This window comes from Pimephales promelas, chromosome 2, assembly GCF_988280905.1.
Source record: "Pimephales promelas chromosome 2, fPimPro1.hap1.1, whole genome shotgun sequence".
NCBI classification, from domain to species: domain Eukaryota; kingdom Metazoa; phylum Chordata; class Actinopteri; order Cypriniformes; family Leuciscidae; genus Pimephales; species Pimephales promelas.
Genome location: NC_142770.1, coordinates 34,799,743 through 34,820,204, shown reverse-complemented (window position 1 = coordinate 34,820,204; position 20,462 = coordinate 34,799,743). Strand labels below are relative to the sequence as shown.

At 39.8% G+C, this 20,462-nt stretch overlaps 1 protein-coding gene and 2 long non-coding RNA genes across 4 annotated transcripts in view; 2 read left to right on the top strand and 1 right to left on the bottom strand.

The window, feature by feature from the left end:
* The window catches only part of LOC148997257 (uncharacterized), a 449,839-nt gene that overhangs the window by 388,360 nt on the left and 41,017 nt on the right, over positions 1–20,462 (top strand). The window lies entirely within an intron of this gene.
* The window catches only part of LOC120490933 (NACHT, LRR and PYD domains-containing protein 3), an 82,527-nt gene that overhangs the window by 49,838 nt on the left and 12,227 nt on the right, over positions 1–20,462 (top strand). The window contains exons 12-13 of the mRNA XM_089122272.1: positions 18,664–18,837; positions 19,313–19,486. Coding sequence (XP_088978398.1) covers positions 18,664–18,837; positions 19,313–19,486 — 348 coding nt within the window. The remainder of the gene's footprint in view (positions 1–18,663; positions 18,838–19,312; positions 19,487–20,462) is intronic.
* On the bottom strand, positions 4,667–8,146 carry LOC120491894 (uncharacterized). Of its 2 annotated transcripts, XR_016147107.1 has the most exons (4): positions 7,857–8,146; positions 7,185–7,255; positions 6,587–6,659; positions 4,667–5,082 (listed from the first exon to the last, which is right to left on the bottom strand). It is a non-coding gene; the product is annotated as an uncharacterized LOC120491894 (long non-coding RNA). The 2 variants fall into 2 exon arrangements; XR_016147106.1 differs by lacking the exon at positions 7,857–8,146 and having other exon boundaries at positions 4,670–5,082; positions 7,185–7,706.

The window sequence follows — 20,462 nt, the reverse complement described above, 5'->3', positions numbered from 1 at the left end:
TCGCCTGTGTCCTGCTGTGGTGAGCCGCATCCTCAACTCCCTCTGCTCAGCTGCCTTCTTCATGGACCATTCATGCTGAGAATATTTCTGTTGTAGTTCTAAGCTATCTGAAAGCTGATTTTTGTTGGACATTAAAGACTTTGCATTGAACTCCTTTCGCTTTTGGATCCTTTTGTATCTGTGCTGACAGGTACGATTGATTAAACTACGCAAAAACCTGGTGACGCCTCTGTCCACGCGCAGTCCTTAAATCAAGCAACAGGAAAAGAAGCAGAGTTCGTCCAATCGTAGGGCTGTGTTCATTCCCCAAATAGCAAGATTGACAGAATGATTGACAGATGTGTAAGGCCTTTCATTAAAAAGAGACTGAAAATTGACTAGGGTTGGGTATCGGTTGGGTTTTATCCGATACCAGTACCTACTCGGTATTTTTTAAACGGTTCCGGTGCCTAAACGGTTCTTGAAACGGTACTTAAGAAAACGAAACCGCACACACTTTGTCAAAAAAAAATAATACCCCTTTATTTACAGGGCCAAACTGGACACAATATTAACTTACAATATAAATACAAGTAACATATGGTAATAATAAATAAACCAATATAAAATAAAAGTTCATATTTACATAGTATCAAATAAAACAATATTATATCAAACAATGTAATTATACTGGAGATTAATAGAGATTACTACCAGGGTAATATAATATCGACATGGCTACAGGTTCCCATGTTTTGTCTGCTTTAACTAGTCATGTAAGTTATCTTGTCATTTACTAGTTAAGATCTTAGCCAGTTTGATATTTCGTTCCCACTGCGTCTTATACGCAGCTTGAGTAAACATATGAAAGAGAACGTCTCTGTGTAACCCATGTTCTCTGAATAGGAAACGAGACGCTGCGTTCGCTGCCAAATATCTCGCGCTGCTGACAAGCTTTCTTTTTTCGACAGAGAACTCTGTGGAGCAGATGATGCGCGCGCTAATATAATATGACGACGTGAGCGTCAACGCGGCGCGAAAGGTGATTCTATATCCATAGACAATCGTTATTCTGACGCGTAATTTTACACGTGAAATGCAGCCAAACATTTCACGTGTACATTTACATGTACGTGTGTTTAATCTCCTCGCTATCCAGTAGACGTTCCGGGAGTCTACCGCATATTGATAACGGCTCCCGGATGATCGCAAATTAGTTCAAATCTCCCAGAATCTAGAGCGAGCGAGCAAGAGCGCGCGTGCGAGACAGATCAGACATTGCTTCAATAAACCGTATAGTGCGCCCACGTCTGAGAGGGAGAGGGAGACAGCGAGAGACTGCGTGTGTGCGCCTCATGCCACAGACTCAGGCATCAAAATCAGGCACCGAAGTTTTCATTCTTACTCGGTCTGGTTACTACCGTTTATGTCAGAACCGGTCCCCTATTGGAACCGAGTTTCGGTACCCAACCCTAAAATTGACAGACATAAAGAATCCCGCTAGATCCCCCTTCCACTCCCGCGGCCCGCCGTCAAGTTCATTAGTGAGGACAGTAACTTTACAGTAGTCACTTTACAGTAGTCACGGTACTTCTGTTCTGTGTCCTGAAGGGAAACGGATTGAGTGAATGTGCAAAGTTGAAATATTGTATTGATTTAACTTAGGCTAATCTGGATTCGATGATCACACGGGAGTGATCGCATGGATTATTTTAAAATACTCCGTCATTCATGGTCACTCAGATAAGAGGAAGACATCATTCAGCCATGCATATTATTAAAAGCTTAAAGGAACACTCCGACTTTTTGGGACTTTAGCCTATTCACCTTACCCCCCAGAGTTAGATAAGTCCATACATACCTTTTTCATCTCCGTGCGTGCTATAAGTCTGTTTGACGCACCCACCGCTAGCCTAGCTTAGCACAAAGACTGGATGTGAATGGTTGCAGCTTTCATACTAATCCAAATGAGTGACAAAATAACGCAAACGTTTTCCTATTTACATGTTGTGGTGTGTATAGTCACAGAGTGTGCAAATATCAAGGCCATATGAGACACAGACATCTTTTGACCGTATAAATACTATATTTTCTGAAGGCGAAGCACTGATACTTGGGCAGAGTGATAACAATCACCTGAGACGCACCGTGACGAGAAGCAGAGAGTTCGCTTCGCTCAGCGTTGGAATAAAGAGTCAGCAATTACTAACGTTAGATAGAAAAGCATAGTTTATCATGGGTGTTTGCTTTATTGTATGAGCTGTGACAATAAACAGGGGAGACCAGGTAAAACAGTACCATTTTTCATTGATTTCCAACCAAAAACGCACCCAGATTTATAAATATCACATGAATAAATAATTATTATTACAGGAATCAATATATTTTAAATGTAATTTAACCAAATGAACCAAATGTATTCAACAGTAGCCTATATAATATACAGTATTGCATTACTATAGGATAGAATAAGGGGAAAGTAATAGCACAAATTGTTTTTGCACAATGAACTCACAGCCTATCGTACCCTTTTGCACGCTCAAGTTCGTTATTTCCATGGTTATTTCAAATTTAGGCTACTAGGCGCGCCGCGCGCAGGGTGCAAGTTCAACGCGGTAAACGCGCTCGTTTTTTTTCCCCAAGCGCGTCCGCACCGCATCAAGATAAAAACATATTCATACCCTAATCATATAATAGTGTCACTAACGTTACATTAGATCTGGCTAATAATGGCACTGTTACAGTAGGTCATCTAAAAACATAACGGAACACTTACCTCAGCCGCAGGTGATCCACTTGTCCTGTCTGTGCTATCGATGGGATGGCCGTATCCTTCAGCACATTATGGTCCGTGTGGCAAATTCCATTTTTTCAAAATAGTCGTCCTCATTGAAATGTACCGAGCAAACATAATGTCCCTTGATAATCTTAGGTGTGTTTGGATAAATATCCAGAGTAAGTTAGCCATTTCTTCATCCAGTCAGCGTTTTTAGTTGGAATTCTGTGAAACATGGTATTACCTCCCCTGTTTACTGTCGCAGCTATTTACAATAGAGCGAAAACCCATGACTCTAAACTACGCTTTTACTATTTATAAATTGCTGACTCTGTTACCCAAACACCGAGCGAACTCTCTGCTCCTCACCACGGCGTGTCTCCGGTGATGCGGTTATTACGCCGTCAAAGTAGCAGTGCTTCGCCTTCAGAGAATAGTTCCCAGGTTTTATACGGTTAAAAGATGTCTGTGTCTCATTTGACTTTGTTATTTGTACATTATGTGACTATACAAACCACAACATGTAAATAGGAAAACGTTTGCGTTATTTTGCCACTCATTTGGATCAGTATGAAAGCTGCAACCAGTCACATCGAGTCTTTGTGCTAAGCTAGGCTAGCGGTGGGTGCGTCAAACAGACTTATAGCACGCACGGAGATGAAAAAGGTATGTATGGACTTATCTAACTCTGGGGGGTAAGGTGAATAGGCTAAAGTCCCAAAAAGTCGGAGTGTTCCTTTAAGTATTGATGAACAATAAATCTATTGGCCTTATGCACAGCTGCACTACTTCCTGAACTTAAGCCAGCTCCTTGTTTCCTGTCTGCCATTATTGGCCAAGCTTGATTTATTCAGGTGTGTCTGATTATTGTTGCTGTGACTACTGAGGTCAGGCACACCTGAATTAATCAATGTGTCCAATAATGGCAGACAGGAAACAAGGAGCTGGCTGAAGTTGAGGAAGTAGTGCAGCTGTGCATACCCAGCAAACAAGCTTCTTTGGGGCCCGAATGGGGCCCTTGCGGGCAGCCCACTGTGGGCCCAGATACCGGCGTGAAATGCGGGGCACGTGTGGGCCCCACACTTCGGGACCCAGGTGGGGCCCCAGTGGGACAGCCCACAAGTGTGGGCTGACTGTGGGCAGGCCCACAGTAAGTAGAGTGGACCCCATTGGGGCCAGTTGTGGGCCCACGGTAAACCCTTATAGGGGCCGATGTGGGGCCATTGCGGGCAGCCCACTGTGGGCCCAGATACCGGCGTGAAATGCGGGGCACGTGTGGGCCCCACACTTCAGGACCCAGGTGGGGCCCCAGTGGGACAGCCCACAAGTGTGGGCTGAATGTGGGCAGGCCCACAGTAAGTAGAGTGGACCCCATTGGGGCCAGTTGTGGGCCCACGACAAACCCTTATAGGGGCCCATGTGGGGGCCATTGTGGGCAGCCCACTGTGGGCCCAGATACCGGCGTGAAATGCGGGGCACGTGTGGGCCCCACACTTCAGGACCCAGGTGGGGCCCCAGTGGGACAGCCCACAAGTGTGGGCTGAATGTGGGCAGGCCCACAGTAAGTAGAGTGGACCCCATTGGGGCCAGTTGTGGGCCCACGACAAACCCTTATAGGGGCCCATGTGGGGGCCATTGTGGGCAGCCCACTGTGGGCCCAGATACCGGCGTGAAATGCGGGGCACGTGTGGGCCCCACACTTCAGGACCCAGGTGGGGCCCCAGTGGGACAGCCCAAAAGTGTGGGCTGACTATGGGCAGGCCCACGGTAAGTAGAGTGGGCCCCCATTGGGGCCATTTGTGGGCCCACAGTGGGCTGCCTGCAATGGCCCCAAATGGGCCCCTATAAGGGTTTGCTGTGGGCCCACAACTGGCTCCAATCGGGGCCCACTCTACTTACCGTGGGCCAGCCCAAAGTGTGGGCTGACTTTGGGCTGGCCCACACAAATTATAGCAGGCTGGATGTGGGCACACTGTGGGTGCAGTTGCAAAGTTTCAGCACACAGAGTAGGTACACCCATATTACTATATGCAGTACAATTGCACTTGTTAGCAGCAATAAATCGAGGGTCATGTTTTTTTCCCCAAATAATTTATTTATATTTAATAATAATTATAATTAATGATAATACAGTTTTAAACGGCAATAACCACAGAAAACAGGGGATTGAAAATTAAAAATCAATCCCCTCAGGGGAAACAGTAGGTATTTCTGCAGTTCTGGCCCTTCCTTGCCGTCCCCATCTCTGTCCCAGGGATTACGGAGCCATGTCTTCATAGAGGCTTCCACATCACATGCAGTGGCTTGACTGCTTTTTGTCACAGCATCTAAGTGAGAAAGGATCAATTGAAATACAAATGTTAAAAACAAAATAAGGGTTGTACTGTTGAGCCATTTCAACCTAAGAAAGTTTTCAACCTGCACTTTGAATGAGGAAACGTCTTCTGATTGTTCCAGGTGCTATTTATAAATGCTTAACTAAGAGAATAGGTCAATGAGAGAGCTGCGGTTTATAATAACATTTAGTTGTAAGTCATTTTGGTTGGTTAATGATGAACTAAGCTTTTACAAAACATTCATAAATGATTAGCAATTGATATACTAACATTTTATGTATGTTTTGTTAATTCTGTTACAAGTCATTTACAAGTGATTAGTAAATGATTAACTTATTTTTTATGAAACATGATTATGCAGTTCATAAATGTTTAAGTGATGTTAATTATTGTATGTTTTGTAGATTCAGTTATAAATAATTTACAATTGTTTAGTTAATGATTAACTAATCATTTAGAAAACATTAACATGCATTTAATAAATGTTCAATAAAGGTTTTTATTTTCTCCCTACTTATTAAAATTTAAATTTAAAATTACAAACAACCACCAGCCTGAAAAACATGTTGTATGAAGACTGTTTAAAATACCCCTCCTAATCCTCACAGAATTTGCAAGACAGAACTGATAACACCTGGGCTTATCGATACTGCGGTCTTCCTTAAAAAAAGCTTGTAATTATTTTTTTTGTACTCGTAATGATTTGTCATTACAAGTGCACAGCTATGTGAGTGGTGTTATTAAGAGTGACCACGGTTAATAGATATGAAAGATATTAATAAAAATGATGTTAATTCAGCCAGCGCACATACCTCTATTTGCTTCCTGTTTTCGGGCGAAGCCCACAGTAGTCGATTGTCGAGTTCACGCGCGCGATCATAAGTGAATATCATCTCAAACCTCTGTGTGTTCAACATCTGATTCGGATGAACTATCCATTTGAGCTGATATTCTCAGAACACCACACAGTGGTAGGTTTGAGACGATATAAATGAACTCACGTGTGAGATCGACAATCGACTACTGTGGGCATCGACAGAAAACAGGAAGCAAATAGAGGTATGTGCGCTGGCTGAATTAACATCATTTTTATTAATATCTTTCATATCTACTGCAGTCAGATTGACCGTGGTCACTCTTAATAACACCACTCACATGGCTGTACACTCGTAATGACAAATCAAGGATGTTAAGAGGCTAAAAGCAGGTTTAGACCATGCCCCATTGAAGTCAGCAGGGTGCAAATTTTAAAAAGATGATAACACAGTGTAGGCAACACCAATTTTGTCTGTACTGACAGCACTCCAAATGTACAAAAAAAATAGCTCAATGTTAAAATTGACCGGAGTTTTCCTTTAATTTGGCCCCAGGGCCCGTTTAATGTTTAATACCGGGTTTTGGTTACTATACCAACGTATGGGTGAGTTCTTATGGATGAAGGCCTGTTGTGTTCGGTCTCTTGGTTTGTGGTAGTGGCAGCTATTGTGAAACTCACCTTTGTCATGTACTGGGTGTGGATGGCATCAAGATCTGGTCCTGAAGAATCACAGGGTCAAATGATATCTCATCTGGTAACAAGAGCATAGTAACTTTAGAAACTCTAATGATATCTTTACCCCCTGATATTGCATTGTGGATTTAAATTCAAACATTTAAAGGCTAAGAATATGAGCCATGAGTAAACTGGCCAGATATCTGTGAAAAATAACTTGCGTGCCTAAAGTTGTCGACCCCCTGAATTCAGCATTAAAAAGTTAAAAGAACTTTAGTATTTATCATTAAAAAAAATTACATGAAAATAAATAAATACCTTAGCGCTGGACAGTATGGTGTCTCATTGGCCAACATAATTAAAAACACACCTAGAGAATATACCAATGACCATGATATCCATGTTATCATAATAGTTTAATTATTATAACTTATGACCATTATAACATTATATTATTTTGCCAGCTATTATTTAGCCTACAGGCTTCTCAAGGACAATATCACTGAAAAAAAACTGGGGTTAATGAGTGTGAGACTTAATTAAAAAGCATAAATCCTACAGACCCCAAACTTTTGAACAGTATGATTGAAGTTTTGCTTACTAGTCGAGTTCATAGCCGTGGAGGTTGTCTTGGGACAGGGCTGTAGCAGGACATCATGGTGATTTTCTAGACTAGAAAATAACATGCAATGTGTCACAGAGCCAACAATGTTACATAGGATTTGCAATAGAACAAAGGGTTTATTACAAGGAATCAAGCTAGAGATGCAATGCAGAAAAGAGAAAAAGAATATATAAAATCTTAACGTAATATATTGTGCAAGAAATGCATATGAAATTATTATCATGAAACAATAATTCCTCCTTTGTTGTGGAGGTTTTTTTCAGTCCCTTCTGAAATCACTTTTATTATCAATCTTTGTAAGTGACGTCACTGATCAACAGTACGTTACAGTGTGAATTCTTTCAGGCTAGCTAGCAATTAGCTAATTTCCAATAACCCATTGACAAATTACCAGCAAAACAAAAACTGTAATCAACACAAAGATGTGGTTAAAACCCCAAACTTATGTAAAACAAGAGCTAACGTTAACTTAACTTAACGTTTAACGTTACATATTCTGAAAACAGTTGAGATGCTAACAGACTTTTTCGAAGACTCAAAACCTTTTCTACAAAGTAAATATTCAACAGAAGCGTATCAATTATACGTAAGAAAGGTGTCAGGAAAGTTTGTATGTATTATTTGTGTGATTTTGTTAACCAAACTTACCTGAAAGCAGTGGAAAAACAGAGAGACGCTATTTTTTGCTGTTTGTCAGTTATAGAGGTTTCCTCGTTTCCATGGTTTCCATCTGCTCGCGTGCGCTCCTGTCTTTGAATCGGACAACTTTGAATGCGACTCGCACGCGCACGCGCGTTGAAATCATATCAATTCAAAAGGCACGCAGCATTTAAACATCTAGAATTATAACATGTAACAATTTAAAATATCATTCATTTTATATCATGAATTTAAAAATCATTATGTAGTTCTATGACCAATGTAATATTATTTTTTTCATTAGAATATGAAAGTACTAAAATGCTTTATATAAATGAAAGTTGGTAATGAAATTACGTCCAGTGACGTCGCAGTTTCGTTTGTGTCTGATTGGGCTCAGTCGTTACATCAGTGATGTAGGCCCATTTATTAGTAGCAATAATATATGTTATATATCAATAGTATAAATAATATAATATTATGATAAATATCCATCACTGATGAATACCAAAACATATCTGTAAACCATTGTATTGTTTTTATTGTGACAAATAAGTTAATTTTATTTAATAAATATGGTAACACTTTCTGTGCAGTCCATACTTATAATGAATTATAGCACCATTTCTACTTATTTATGAGCAATATTACAATTCTATAAATATATTTATAAAGACTCATTAAGACCTACCGCATTACAATATATAGTTACATCTATATTTTTTTTATAATTCCTTATAAGTCAAAAATTTGTTTTTAAATGCACATGCTCATAATCCATTATATGCAGTTTTAGTTAATTATGGACTGACATTTCACAGGATCGTTAAATAGTTTGATTAAGCTTCTAATATTAAACCTTCTAATGTTAAAACATTTGACTGTTAAACAACTTAACTTTGCATGGGCTAACTGCCTGGGGCCCCATGTGGGTTTTCTGTGGGCAAACCCACAGTGGGTTGCCAACAGTAAACCCTCATGGGGGCCCCATAGTGAAAAACAGCTGTGGGCCCCGTATGGGCTAACCCACTGGGGGCCTGTGTGGGTTTTCTGTGGGCAAACCCACAGTGGGTTGCCCACAGTCAACCCTCATGGGGGCCCAAATGGGCAAATCTGCTATGGGCCCCGCATGGGCTAACCCACTGCGAGCCCGTGTGGGTTTTCTGTGGGCAAACCCACAGTGGGTTGCCCACAGTAAACCCTCATGGGGCCCCAAATGGGCAAATCTGCTATGGGCCCCGCATGGGCTAACCCACTGCGAGCCCGTGTGGGTTTTCTGTGGGCAAACCCACAGTGGGTTGCCCACAGTAAACCCTCATGGGGGCCCAAATGGGCAAAACTGCTATGGGCCCCGCATGGGCTAACCCACTGCGAGCCCGTGTGGGTTTTCTGTGGGCAAACCCACAGTGGGTTGCCCACAGTAAACCCTCATGGGGGCCCAAATGGGCAAATCTGCTATGGGCCCCGCATGGGCTAACCCACTGCGAGCCCGTGTGGGTTTTCTGTGGGCAAACCCACAGTGGGTTGCCCACAGTAAACCCTCATGGGGGCCCAAATGGGCAAATCTGCTATGGGCCCCGCATGGGCTAACCCACTGGGGGCCCTTGTGGGTTTTCTGTTGGCAAACCCACAGTGGGTTGCCCACAGTAAACCCTCATGGGGGCCCAAATGGGCAAAACTGCTATGGGCCCCACATGGGCTAACCCACTAGGGGCCCTTGAGGGGTTTCTGTGGGAAAGCCCACTGTGGGCTTGCCCTCAGCAAGCCCACATGGGGCCCCAAAGGGTTTGCCCTTGCCCACACTGTCCCACAGAAAACCCACACTTACCCACAGTGGGCCCGCACTGGCATGTTTGCTGGGTAAGGCCAATTATTTAGTGATTATGAAAGTGCTGTGATTTGTGGATTACTGATAAACGCGAGTCTGGAGAAACTGGCATTTCTTAATTCATTCTCAGTGTTGGGAAACACAGCCTGCATGTCTTACGTTATTGTGTTAATAATAACTAAGTACCTAATCATGTTACATAATAATTTAGTATAAAACTAGCACGTTATTTACTTTATAGATTAAAAAGTACTGTTGTATCAGTGCTGTGCGAGCTCTCTCTCTCACACAAACACAGACCGTGCATACAGAGAGAGCCCTTCAATTTTCATTTTACAATGATCTTCTAAGTTTACATTTTGTTCTTGGTTTTTTTCCTGTCAAAATGTCAGAAAGCATTTCTTAATATCCATCTGTGTTTTTAAAATTTGTTTAATGACGGACGTTTTACTATTAACAGCCCTATATGTCAGATTCGTCTAACTTATACTTCATACTCTTTTTAGAATAAGTGATTCGTTTTGCTATTATTATTATTAACTATTTTCTATAAGTATGTTTGTATCGGCTAACGTTTATCCAGCTAATGCGTGTCCTGTTTAAAATGTGCAATGTTCAAATGCAAAGACTGCATGTCACAAATAGAAACCCTTATTTTTCCTGTGGGATTTAGTGTCAAATTTGGATATTGAAATAATAAAATAACCAATTTAAAATAAATCGCATGTAGACCCTACACACAATGGGCCCTATTTTAATGATCTGAAACGCAAGTGTCAAAGCGCAAAGCGCAAGTAACTTTGTGGGCGGGTCTTGGGCGCTGTTGCTATTTTCCCGTCGGGATAAATGCCTCTTGCGCCTGGCGCAAATCTAAAAGGGGTTGGTCTGAAGTAGCTTCATTATTCATAGGTGTGGTTTAGGCGTGACCAATCAGAGCGCCATCCAACATACCCTTTAAGAGCAGGTGCGCATGTTGCATGACGGATTGTTATTATAATGGCGGGTTTACCAGGCGCGCGTCAGGAGCGTTCACAGCCGAAACACGCCTCTTTTTTGCGCCGATCTGCCCAGGGACCGCAAGTTTATTTCCTAGTTTACCGACGTGCGTCTGTGAAGGGGAAAATCCCGCTTTGCGCGCGTGCAAAATAGGAATGAGACATGCTTTTGTGTATAAATGTATATATTTGTGTAAACTTCCAGAATACAATACATCTACTGTGTTTTCAGTGGCTCTGATGATGAAATAAGTGAAAACTACTATGTATGTCATTATTACATCCCACCCCACAGCATAACACTTATGATTCTAGGAGATATTACCGGCTGTCGTTGAAACAATGGAGGATGGTGTGCAGATCACTGAGGGCGGGGTCTAGGCCACAACCACACTGTCAATCAAACCCCTTGCTCAATTCTACGTCACAAAGAGCTGAATCTTAGAACAGCTCGTTCTGAGAGTGCAGATGATTTATTGAGATTGTAAAAGAAAACACTGGGTGGATTTTTATCATTCTAGGGTGGTTTTGCTCACACACTGCCAACACACATTTATGTTCAAACACCATGTAAAAGTGAATTTTCCATAATAGGTGCCCTTTAAAGGGTACATATCATGCTTTTAAATCATTCATTTTTACTTATAAATCATACATTTGTGGTCTATATAAAGCATTACTGCAATGCTTGGGTCTGAATTCCTCATTATTATAGCTCCACAGGCCCTTTTTCGACCCCTTTTCTTATGTGCGTCTGTGAGCGACCCGTTTCAAAGTGGCCCCTTTAAATAAAATGGAGTTACGTCTTCCCCCGCCCGCTCTCCAGGTCGCTGAGTTGTTCACACTCGGTTCAACTCCCCGCGTTCGGCCATTATTGTAGTTTGTAGTTTGATAAGAGATATACGATTATATACTATAGCTTCAAAGAACATTTTTAGTCACTCGTTAACAAAATGTCAACAACAGAAGACTTGTCCATCAAGCCTTACATATTCGAGCCAGAGCGAGCGATTTGAAAAAGACGACGACGAACCTGCAGAACAACGTCTTCATAATTATGGATGCAGGGGTATGTAACGTTAAGTTAACTATGTTGTGTTATTAGTGAAAGTCGACTATTTCTCTTGTTAAAACAAGCACACTGACAAGATAAATGACTACGGTCCAATCTTACCACTAAAAATCTGTATTAATAATGTAAGGGTTAATGCCCGACGAGGTGTCCATTGTCAGGTTTTACTTGCCAAATAAAACATTTTTAAAACATTAGTTTATATTTTAATTAGGCTAAATCTATTTTTTACAAATAATAACTTGCCTGACGGTTTATTTAGCAACCGGAGATATTTATAGTCCGCTCAGCTTGTAGAACCCTTCAGGTTCAAAAATGCATTTTTTTTTTCTTGAAACACAAAGGTAGGCAGTTATTTTTTATTACACATAAAACAATTAATCAAACAACAATCAAAAACACACACACACACAAAAAAATTGTTCTGATCACCAGCGATTTGCGCTTATAGAGGGCAATACATTAATCAGATCAAAGAGAGGGTCATTTGCCTACATGCTAGCTTTTTTATTTACAATTAATGTCAACATTTCCATTTATAGTGCAATTTGAAAAAGTCGGCCAGTCAGGAGGATCCACAAAAGCTGGGTAACGTTACTGCTGCCCATGATGGGCACTTGATGCAGACAGTACGTTGCTCCAGCTTCGTCTCTCACGGACAGACGGAGCCCAGTAAGCCCGCAGACTGCTCTCGCATCGATGGCCTGTCACCGACATTATTTGACGGCTCTCCAGTCCAGCATCGGAGAGTCGACCTACAGCATCCCAGTCGTCAAAGTTGCCATATTCTCCATAAATGTTAAAAGAAATAACGAAGTCGCTCATTGTTGTATTAGGCTCTAGTATCTAACGTTAGATGTTTGTTTTGATAGAGCGTTTGACTGCCTGTTGCTATGGTTACTCACAACTGTTGTAGGCAGCGCATTCATTTATAAATTTCGAATGGTAAACAGGCAGTTTCACCAGAACTACTTTACTAGGTGTCCTCTATCACTTTTTAACGGACACCCTGCAGCCAATCAGAATCGAGTATTCACCCAGACCATGATATAAAATATAATAACTTGCGTGTAGAAAAGCATCAGAAAACACAGCAGCTAAATGATAGAAGGATTTACCCCTCATTCAGACGAAGTCGATCGGCAAACCCTTCTACTGGCGGAGGTTGTTGAAGTGGGGATCCTTGAAGTGCTTCAGGTCACTACATCCAAGAACCGAACATTTTGACTTGCCCTCTCGTAACTTCTGCATCACTGAGCTTGGACTACAAAATCGGAGCGAGAAATAATAATGGCGGATTGCTGGAAGTGTTGGGCCGGTAGTCAATGTCCTTATTTGTCAGTTCCGCTGCAAATACGGTGACGTGATAGTTCAAAAAACATCATAGAAAACAGTAAAATCTGAACTGGTTGAAAAATATGACCAAAACAGAATATAAAGATATAAACGAAGCACCTGAAGAGAATAATTTCATCTTTTCTGTACTTATAAACACTCCAAATATACAACAAAATGCATTTAAGTGCTAAAAAAGTGGATTTTGCATGATATGTCCCCTTTAACGTTTAAAATACAGAGTTTTGGTCGCACGTACACACCCCCAAAGTGATTCTGTAAACGAAGTGATGCACACACATTCAAGTCACATGGTTATCTCAATTTTAGTTTTTTTGGACTTATGCGGTTGTTCGTCGCATGAACACAATTGTGGCCAACGTGTTTTGGAGAAAAACATTTATTTCATAATGTGATTTACTCCCCACTTTCAGTTCTTTTACTTCAATGAAAGGTTAGAATTTTGCTAATTTTTTTTTTAATGAAGGATCAAAAGGATAAACAATGCAATTTTTTTGCAGCCAGTTTTGATCATATTTACCAGGTGTGCCATCAATTCTGACCATGACTGTAATGCAGGTCTATGGTCACCACCTCAAAGAGCATGCACAGAGAAGTCCAAAGTAAACATGATATAATGACTCGTAAATGTAAGTACAGTATTTATATTGTTTTTACCTCTTGTAACCACAGCCACGTAAACTGAATCACACTCTGACACTCTCAGACTCTGATACTCCATCTAAAAACATAAATACAATGACACTAAAAAACATCTAAAATGACATTAAATATCTTTACTTATGTAGTTATGAACGCACAGCAATACCACACAAAGAAAAAAGACTTCCGTGACGTCTCCCCACATTTGTACTTAGATGGGCGTTCCTCAAGTTTACCACTATGGACGTGGTTTTGAGCCAGCGGCCAGTCTAGAACAGAGGACCTGCGAGAGACTAATTACGCCCGTATCCATATGCTCTACTTCTATTGGATAGTCTCTTTGCGTTCAAGAAATTCATTTGCATTAAGATCGGCCAGCTTTTTCACGTGCAGCATTTTTACAAATGAAGCGCCGCCTTCCCGGGATGCTTTGCAGGCGCGTTAAAGTCTATTGCATGGACAAGTGCATCCGCACCCTTAAAAGTTGTATCAGCGATTGTGGGTGACGTCACTTCTGTTTGTGTTTGAAGCGAGATCCCAAACAAACCAAGTTAGCTCGCCCCTCCCTCCCGTTTCCCTGCATCATGAAAAACTCACACACTAAATCCCTACAATCTGATATTCAATGGAGCTAACCAAGTTTAGTCGAGCTTCACTCATATTTTTAAAGAATTATATTTTCACACACAGTTCACATACAAAAAAGTCAGCACTAGAAGCGACTCACCTGTCCAGAAGAAACAGTTCAACCTCGGCGTCCAATAGGGATGGGTACCGAAATCCGGTATTAAACGGGCCCCGGTACTGAATTTTGAAAGACCGCTGTATCGATAAGCTCGGACGTTGTCGGTTCTGCTTGTCGGTACTGGAGAAATTAAGTAAATACACGCAAGTTGGGCTACTATTTATTATTCCTATAAAGAAGTTATCTTGAACATGTTTCGCTATCCATTTCTATATATAAACTATATTTTAATTAAACCATAGTCTGTGATGCAAATTTGCAATGCGCAGTTCAGCAGAGAGAGAGAGAAGAGAGAGAGCGATCTCTCACGCAAAGCCACAGCACGCGCAACACGACAGCCCTTGCTTAATGAGTGACAATGAGGACAGAACTAAACATTCAACGTGGTTACACTTTAGATCTGGGATATTATTCTAATATATTTTGTATTTCGGCTTCAAAAGAGTATAAAAAGAAGATATTTGAGATAAAACCGTTAAAAAAACGAGACGATCTGTCCAGCTTAACTTCCTTTACTTCACAGCACTGCGGAGCGCTGTCAGTTCTATACCGTCAGAATCAGCACGATCGGCGATTGTTGCAAAATTCTGTCTTCTACTGTTGCAAGATCAAAAAATGGCTATTAAAAACACAAAAATCTGCGCAAGAGACGCTGTTCACAAGGCGGTGCTCGCTCCGAAAGGGACTGCAACGAGACAAGAAAAGTAGCCTATACTTGGGCTCGTGCGTCCTTAACTGTCAAATATACATAAAATATGTCAAAATGACCAGCTCTGAGATTAACTTAAACTCAGTTTATTCACTTAAGCACAATTATGTCTTAAATGGACGTAAATAATAGGGAGAAAATGATGGTGCATCAGTCCCCATTAGATCTGCACTCGGTCTTAAAGGGGCAGCAGTCTAATAGCCTAAACCTGCTGACTATTTAGCCATTAATGCAAATCAAACAACAAAAGGCAAAGAAAATCACTCACAGCTCTTGAATGAGTAACTTTAGATTTAATAAGCAGCATTATTCTATCTATAATCAACTATACAGTGCTATTTTATATTTGATTACTAGGTTTTTTTTCAGACAGAAACAATTACCTGAAAAATGTTTGTACACCTTTAAAGCACTTTGTATATAATTTGTATCTTTGATTAATTGTATTCTTGTGTTTGTTCTTGTTTTTTTCTTATGCATCCTTTTTGTATAAACAAAAAAAGCCTGCACATTGCTGCATAACAAAAAGATATTTTTCTTCGTTTTGCTTTTTCTATTTTACATTTCAAAATATACAGTTTAATTATGTTCTTAATTCTTAAAAAAAAAAAAAAAAACACCAAAAAGAACCGATAAGAATACCGTTAAAGTACCGGATCGATAAGCGGTATCGGTAAGAGTAGTAATACCGATAAAACCTTAACGATACCCATCCCTAGCGTCCAATTTAAAATTGTTCAATTCTCTCCACCGTTCAAAAGCCTTCCCGATTAATATTCGTTTTTTTTTTATGAAAAACTCTTCTTTTAAATGAAATTCTCTGTAATTTATATAAAACAACTATTCTCAGTTGATTTAATCTGTATGAATAGAGAGAGATGTCACTCTTTTTCCTTACACCTAATTATAGTGTAATGTGACCCCGCCCACTGAGAGTGCGAGCATATTCAAACACTAATGTTGAGGCAATCCATGAAAACGCCCACATCAGCTGGATAAAACATCCACTTTAATACAAATCTTACCACGTCCTTACCTGTACCTTGTCTTGCTGTGCAGTGAGGAATAATACTATCTAATAATCCTGGAAAAGTTCCCTCAGAAGTGCTGTTTCATTTTGAGGAGCACGGATTCAGCTGATGTAGTAAGTCTTTTATTATTAAGTGCTTTGTTCTAATCTCGTTATTGAATAGTGTCTGTAAACTGCACAAAGACTGTTTAAATATGAAATTGTTTGTCTCTGTCAAGGTTAATATAGTTTTGCTTTTTTAAATTAGTTTTTATTTTAATATCGTTTTCAATTTTGCTTTAAATTTAGTTTTAGTTAGTTGCATTAATGGTATTTTTAGTTTTATTTTAGTTTTTATTTTGCAAACACATTTCAAACACATTTCCAATTTAGTTTTTATTTTATTTAGATTCAGTTTTAGTTTTAGTAATTATAATTTAGCAGAGCTAACAGAACACTTTCAGTGTAGACCAAAGCGAGACGCTTAATTTCAGCAAAGGATAATGTTTGCCCAGAGTACAGTTAACTCTTGAGTAACTTGAGTAACTGTTATCTTAATAATACAAATACAATAATGGTTTGAGATTGAACAAAGCACCAAATAAATAGAACTTAAAAGTAGACAAGAAAAAATATGAAAAAAATCAGACAAACTGATTCATATTAAAGATTAAATGTTGTTACACATGACTAGTTTACTTTTTCCAGCTGTATGTAGCAGAGTGACCACTGGAACATAACAATAAAACAGCTCAATACATCTGACTACAGCCAACACAACCTGCTGTGAACAGTGTGATTAGATAATGCAGTATCTGTGCAGTGTGTGTGTGTATGTGTGTGTGTGCGCACGCTTGTTGGTGTGTCCTGTCCTGGTATTCCCTAGAATCCCTACATTGTCAACCTTAATGAAAACATGATATCTCAAACATACAGAAATACATTAAAGTTATTTTTGTGCTTGACGGACTTTTTTGCTGTTGCACCTGCGCATTGCAAACGACATTCTTTCTGTGTTCACACCGAACGCGAATTTAATTATTTGCACGAGTAGATTACATACCATTGCAAAGACACAAAAAGACGCACCATTCACGCCGGGCATTGCGAATGACGCGAATTGGGCAACGCGTTTGGCGTAAATGTCTTCCGCGTAAGTTGAAAAATTTGAACTGTAGCGAATGTTCAACTAGACGCGATAGATGCGTATTTGACGCTCAATTCGCGTTCAGTGTGAACACACCATAAAAACGCTGCGCTCAAGTTAAAAGAAGTTCAACTAGCGTCTCATTACCTTGTGTTATTTCCCATTCCACTGAAACAGACGCCTCCTTATGAACAGCCGCTATTGTGAAGAAAAAGTACATACTTTTGAGAGTGTAGCTAAAGAGTAGGCCGTTTCGGAGAGCACGTTCATCTGACAGTCGTGGGTCTTTCATGCGGATACTTTCCACGTGTTTGCAATTTGAATGTAATGATGCATTTAAAAGGTAATGGCTAAACATATCTTTACAGAAGTTCACAATGCTGCTGCAGATGCAATATAATGTGGACAACATTGAATAAATTCATTTTCGTCAGGTTAGATACTGATATCACTCAAACCTCTTTATCTAAACCTCTCTACATAACCCCGGGACTCGCACGTCCTCCATGTCTGTAGTTTCTTTTACTCGTTTGTAGTTCTAACCGAATCGAACCGTACAGAACCGAAAACCGTGACCTTAAAACCGTGATACAAACCATCGGTTTGCAAACCATTCACAAATACAAACCATCGTGATACAAACCATTCACGAACCATCGGTTTTGTGAACCGTGCCATCCCTACTAGCTACCATAGACTGTCTGTCAGCTGTTTGCTCGCGCACGGAGGGGGGCGGGGTCGGGTGCGGTTGGGTTGGAGACGCGAGCGCCAGGCGGAGTTTCAAGTGGAGCTGGTGATTGGATGAGAGCAGTTGACCAATGTCCGGCCGGACAGCTTACATTGGTCAACTTCTCTGCGGCTGTCCAGCCAATAGAGTGAATGGATTTTTTTCATTCTTTTTTCTATTCATATTGTTAGGATTGTACTATATAACCATAACCAGCATCTAAACGAGGATATTAATAATGAACAATCTTTGAAATCGTATACCATAGCTTTAAGTAGTGTATAATAAGGTTTGGTACTGTAATAAAAAAATAGCTTATTTGCAGATCAATACTTATTAAATATCTGCACTAATCTTTCTTGTTTTACTTCAAAAACTACTTGTTAGTTGATGTTAACTAATAGGATCTGTAAGTATTACCAAATAAAATAAAATAAAATTCCAAAAATTCCAATTAAAATAGAAGACTCGTTAACGTCAACATCTTCCAGCACACAGAACTAGTGTGACAGCCTTAAAAACAGAGTATGGGGAATAAACTAAGTGCCTGATGAAGCATTTCAGTCTTTTCTCTTTCTGTCTTCAGTCTGAGGAGTTGCAGTATTACAGAGGAACAGAGTCTCATCCTGACTTCAGCTCTGAAATCAAACCCGTCACACCTGAGAGATCTGAACCTGAGTGGGAATAAACTAGGAGACTCAGGAGTGAAGAACCTCAGTGATCTACTGATGAACCCACAGTGCAAACTGAAGATACTACAGTTAGTAACATTATACTGTACAGCAGTTACTGTGATATTACAGTTTACAGTTTATTTTAAGACAACAGGACTCTAGTAATAGTGTTTATAGCTCGACACCTTCTGTTACACTTTATTTTAAATGTCTTTTAACTAGTAAGTAATAAATCTTATTGTACCAGTGTATATTTTAATTTTTCTCACAACCTCATTTTCATTTACATAATATTCAATATGGAGTCTAACCTGACTAAGGTCTATTGCGTTAAAGGTGAATAATTTTATACAATGTACTGATTGTGTAGATGTTGTTCTGCAGAATCTCCTGCTGTGATAAAGAGTAAAGAAAACTGACAAAAGATATTGTTAAAAAATTAAAGAGGAGAATCAACATCTTCCAGCACACAGAACTAGTTTGACAGTCTTAAAAACAGAGTATGGGGAATAAACTAAGTGCCTGATGAAGCATTTCAGTCTTTTCTCTTTCTGTCTTCAGTCTGGATAGTTGCAGTATTACAGTGAAACAGAGTCTCATCCTGACTTCAGCTCTGAAATCAAACCCTTCACACCTGAGAGATCTGTACCTGAGCTGGAATAAACTAGGAAACACAGGAGTGAATCACTTATGTGACGTACTGAAGGATTCACACTGTAAACTGGAGAGATTGAGGTCAGTAACATTCACACACATCAATCATGTTTCTTAAAATCTCTTCTACAGTTTAAATCAAGACATTGAGTTCACAGTTTTGGTGGGGTGAGCGTCCTTATGCCCTTCTTACTCTGATAGTCCTTGAAATGGAGACTTTAAGGGCATCAAGGCTTTTGTCGCAATGAAGCTGTTTTGACTTGATGAAGACAAACACAATGTACTTTCCTCATTATCTTCACTTGGAATGTTACCATGACAACGCAGTATAACATCCAGCAGCCCATTAGCTTTTCCTACATTAACAATTTTACAATAATATGATTGTTGCAAATAAATATACATTTTATAATGAAGCTTTTAAAATATGCTTTATGAGTGATGGGTGTTCTCTCTTCTCTCAAATGTATAAAAACTTGCCCTCTCTTCTTTGCAGGGTTCCTGCGGGGTCTTAAAAAGTATAAAATTATGAATTTTAAATTTAAGGCTTTAAACTTTAAATTTAATTAAGTCAGATCTAAAAAGAATTCATTAAGTCAATTTAATTAAGTCAGGTCTTTTACCCTCGTTCATTTCCAGAAGTGCTGGCCCCAGAAAATTATCACAAGTAGCAAAAACAAGTTTTTCAACATAAAACTTGTTGAATTGATTTCATTGTGTAGTGTTAGTACTTTTTGAACACAATTCTGTGATAACTGTAATCATTTTTCTGAAGACTGATTTCATTTAAATAAAATATTTTTTTTTTCAGAATTTCTTTGATTTGAATATGTTTTTTGGTAATGCAAAGTTCATTTGGTATGTCTTAAATTTATAGTATTTTGTTTGTTTATTTCATTTAAATAAAGTTTTATTTGATTGTCTTCCGGTTCTGCCTCCTCCTTCCTGGGTTTCGGCATGACATCATATAGATAGACGCCCTATTGACCGCTACTGCCTATTGGCACAAACAATCCGTGGGGCCGCCATCTTAAACCGGTCATCCGCTCGGCTCAGT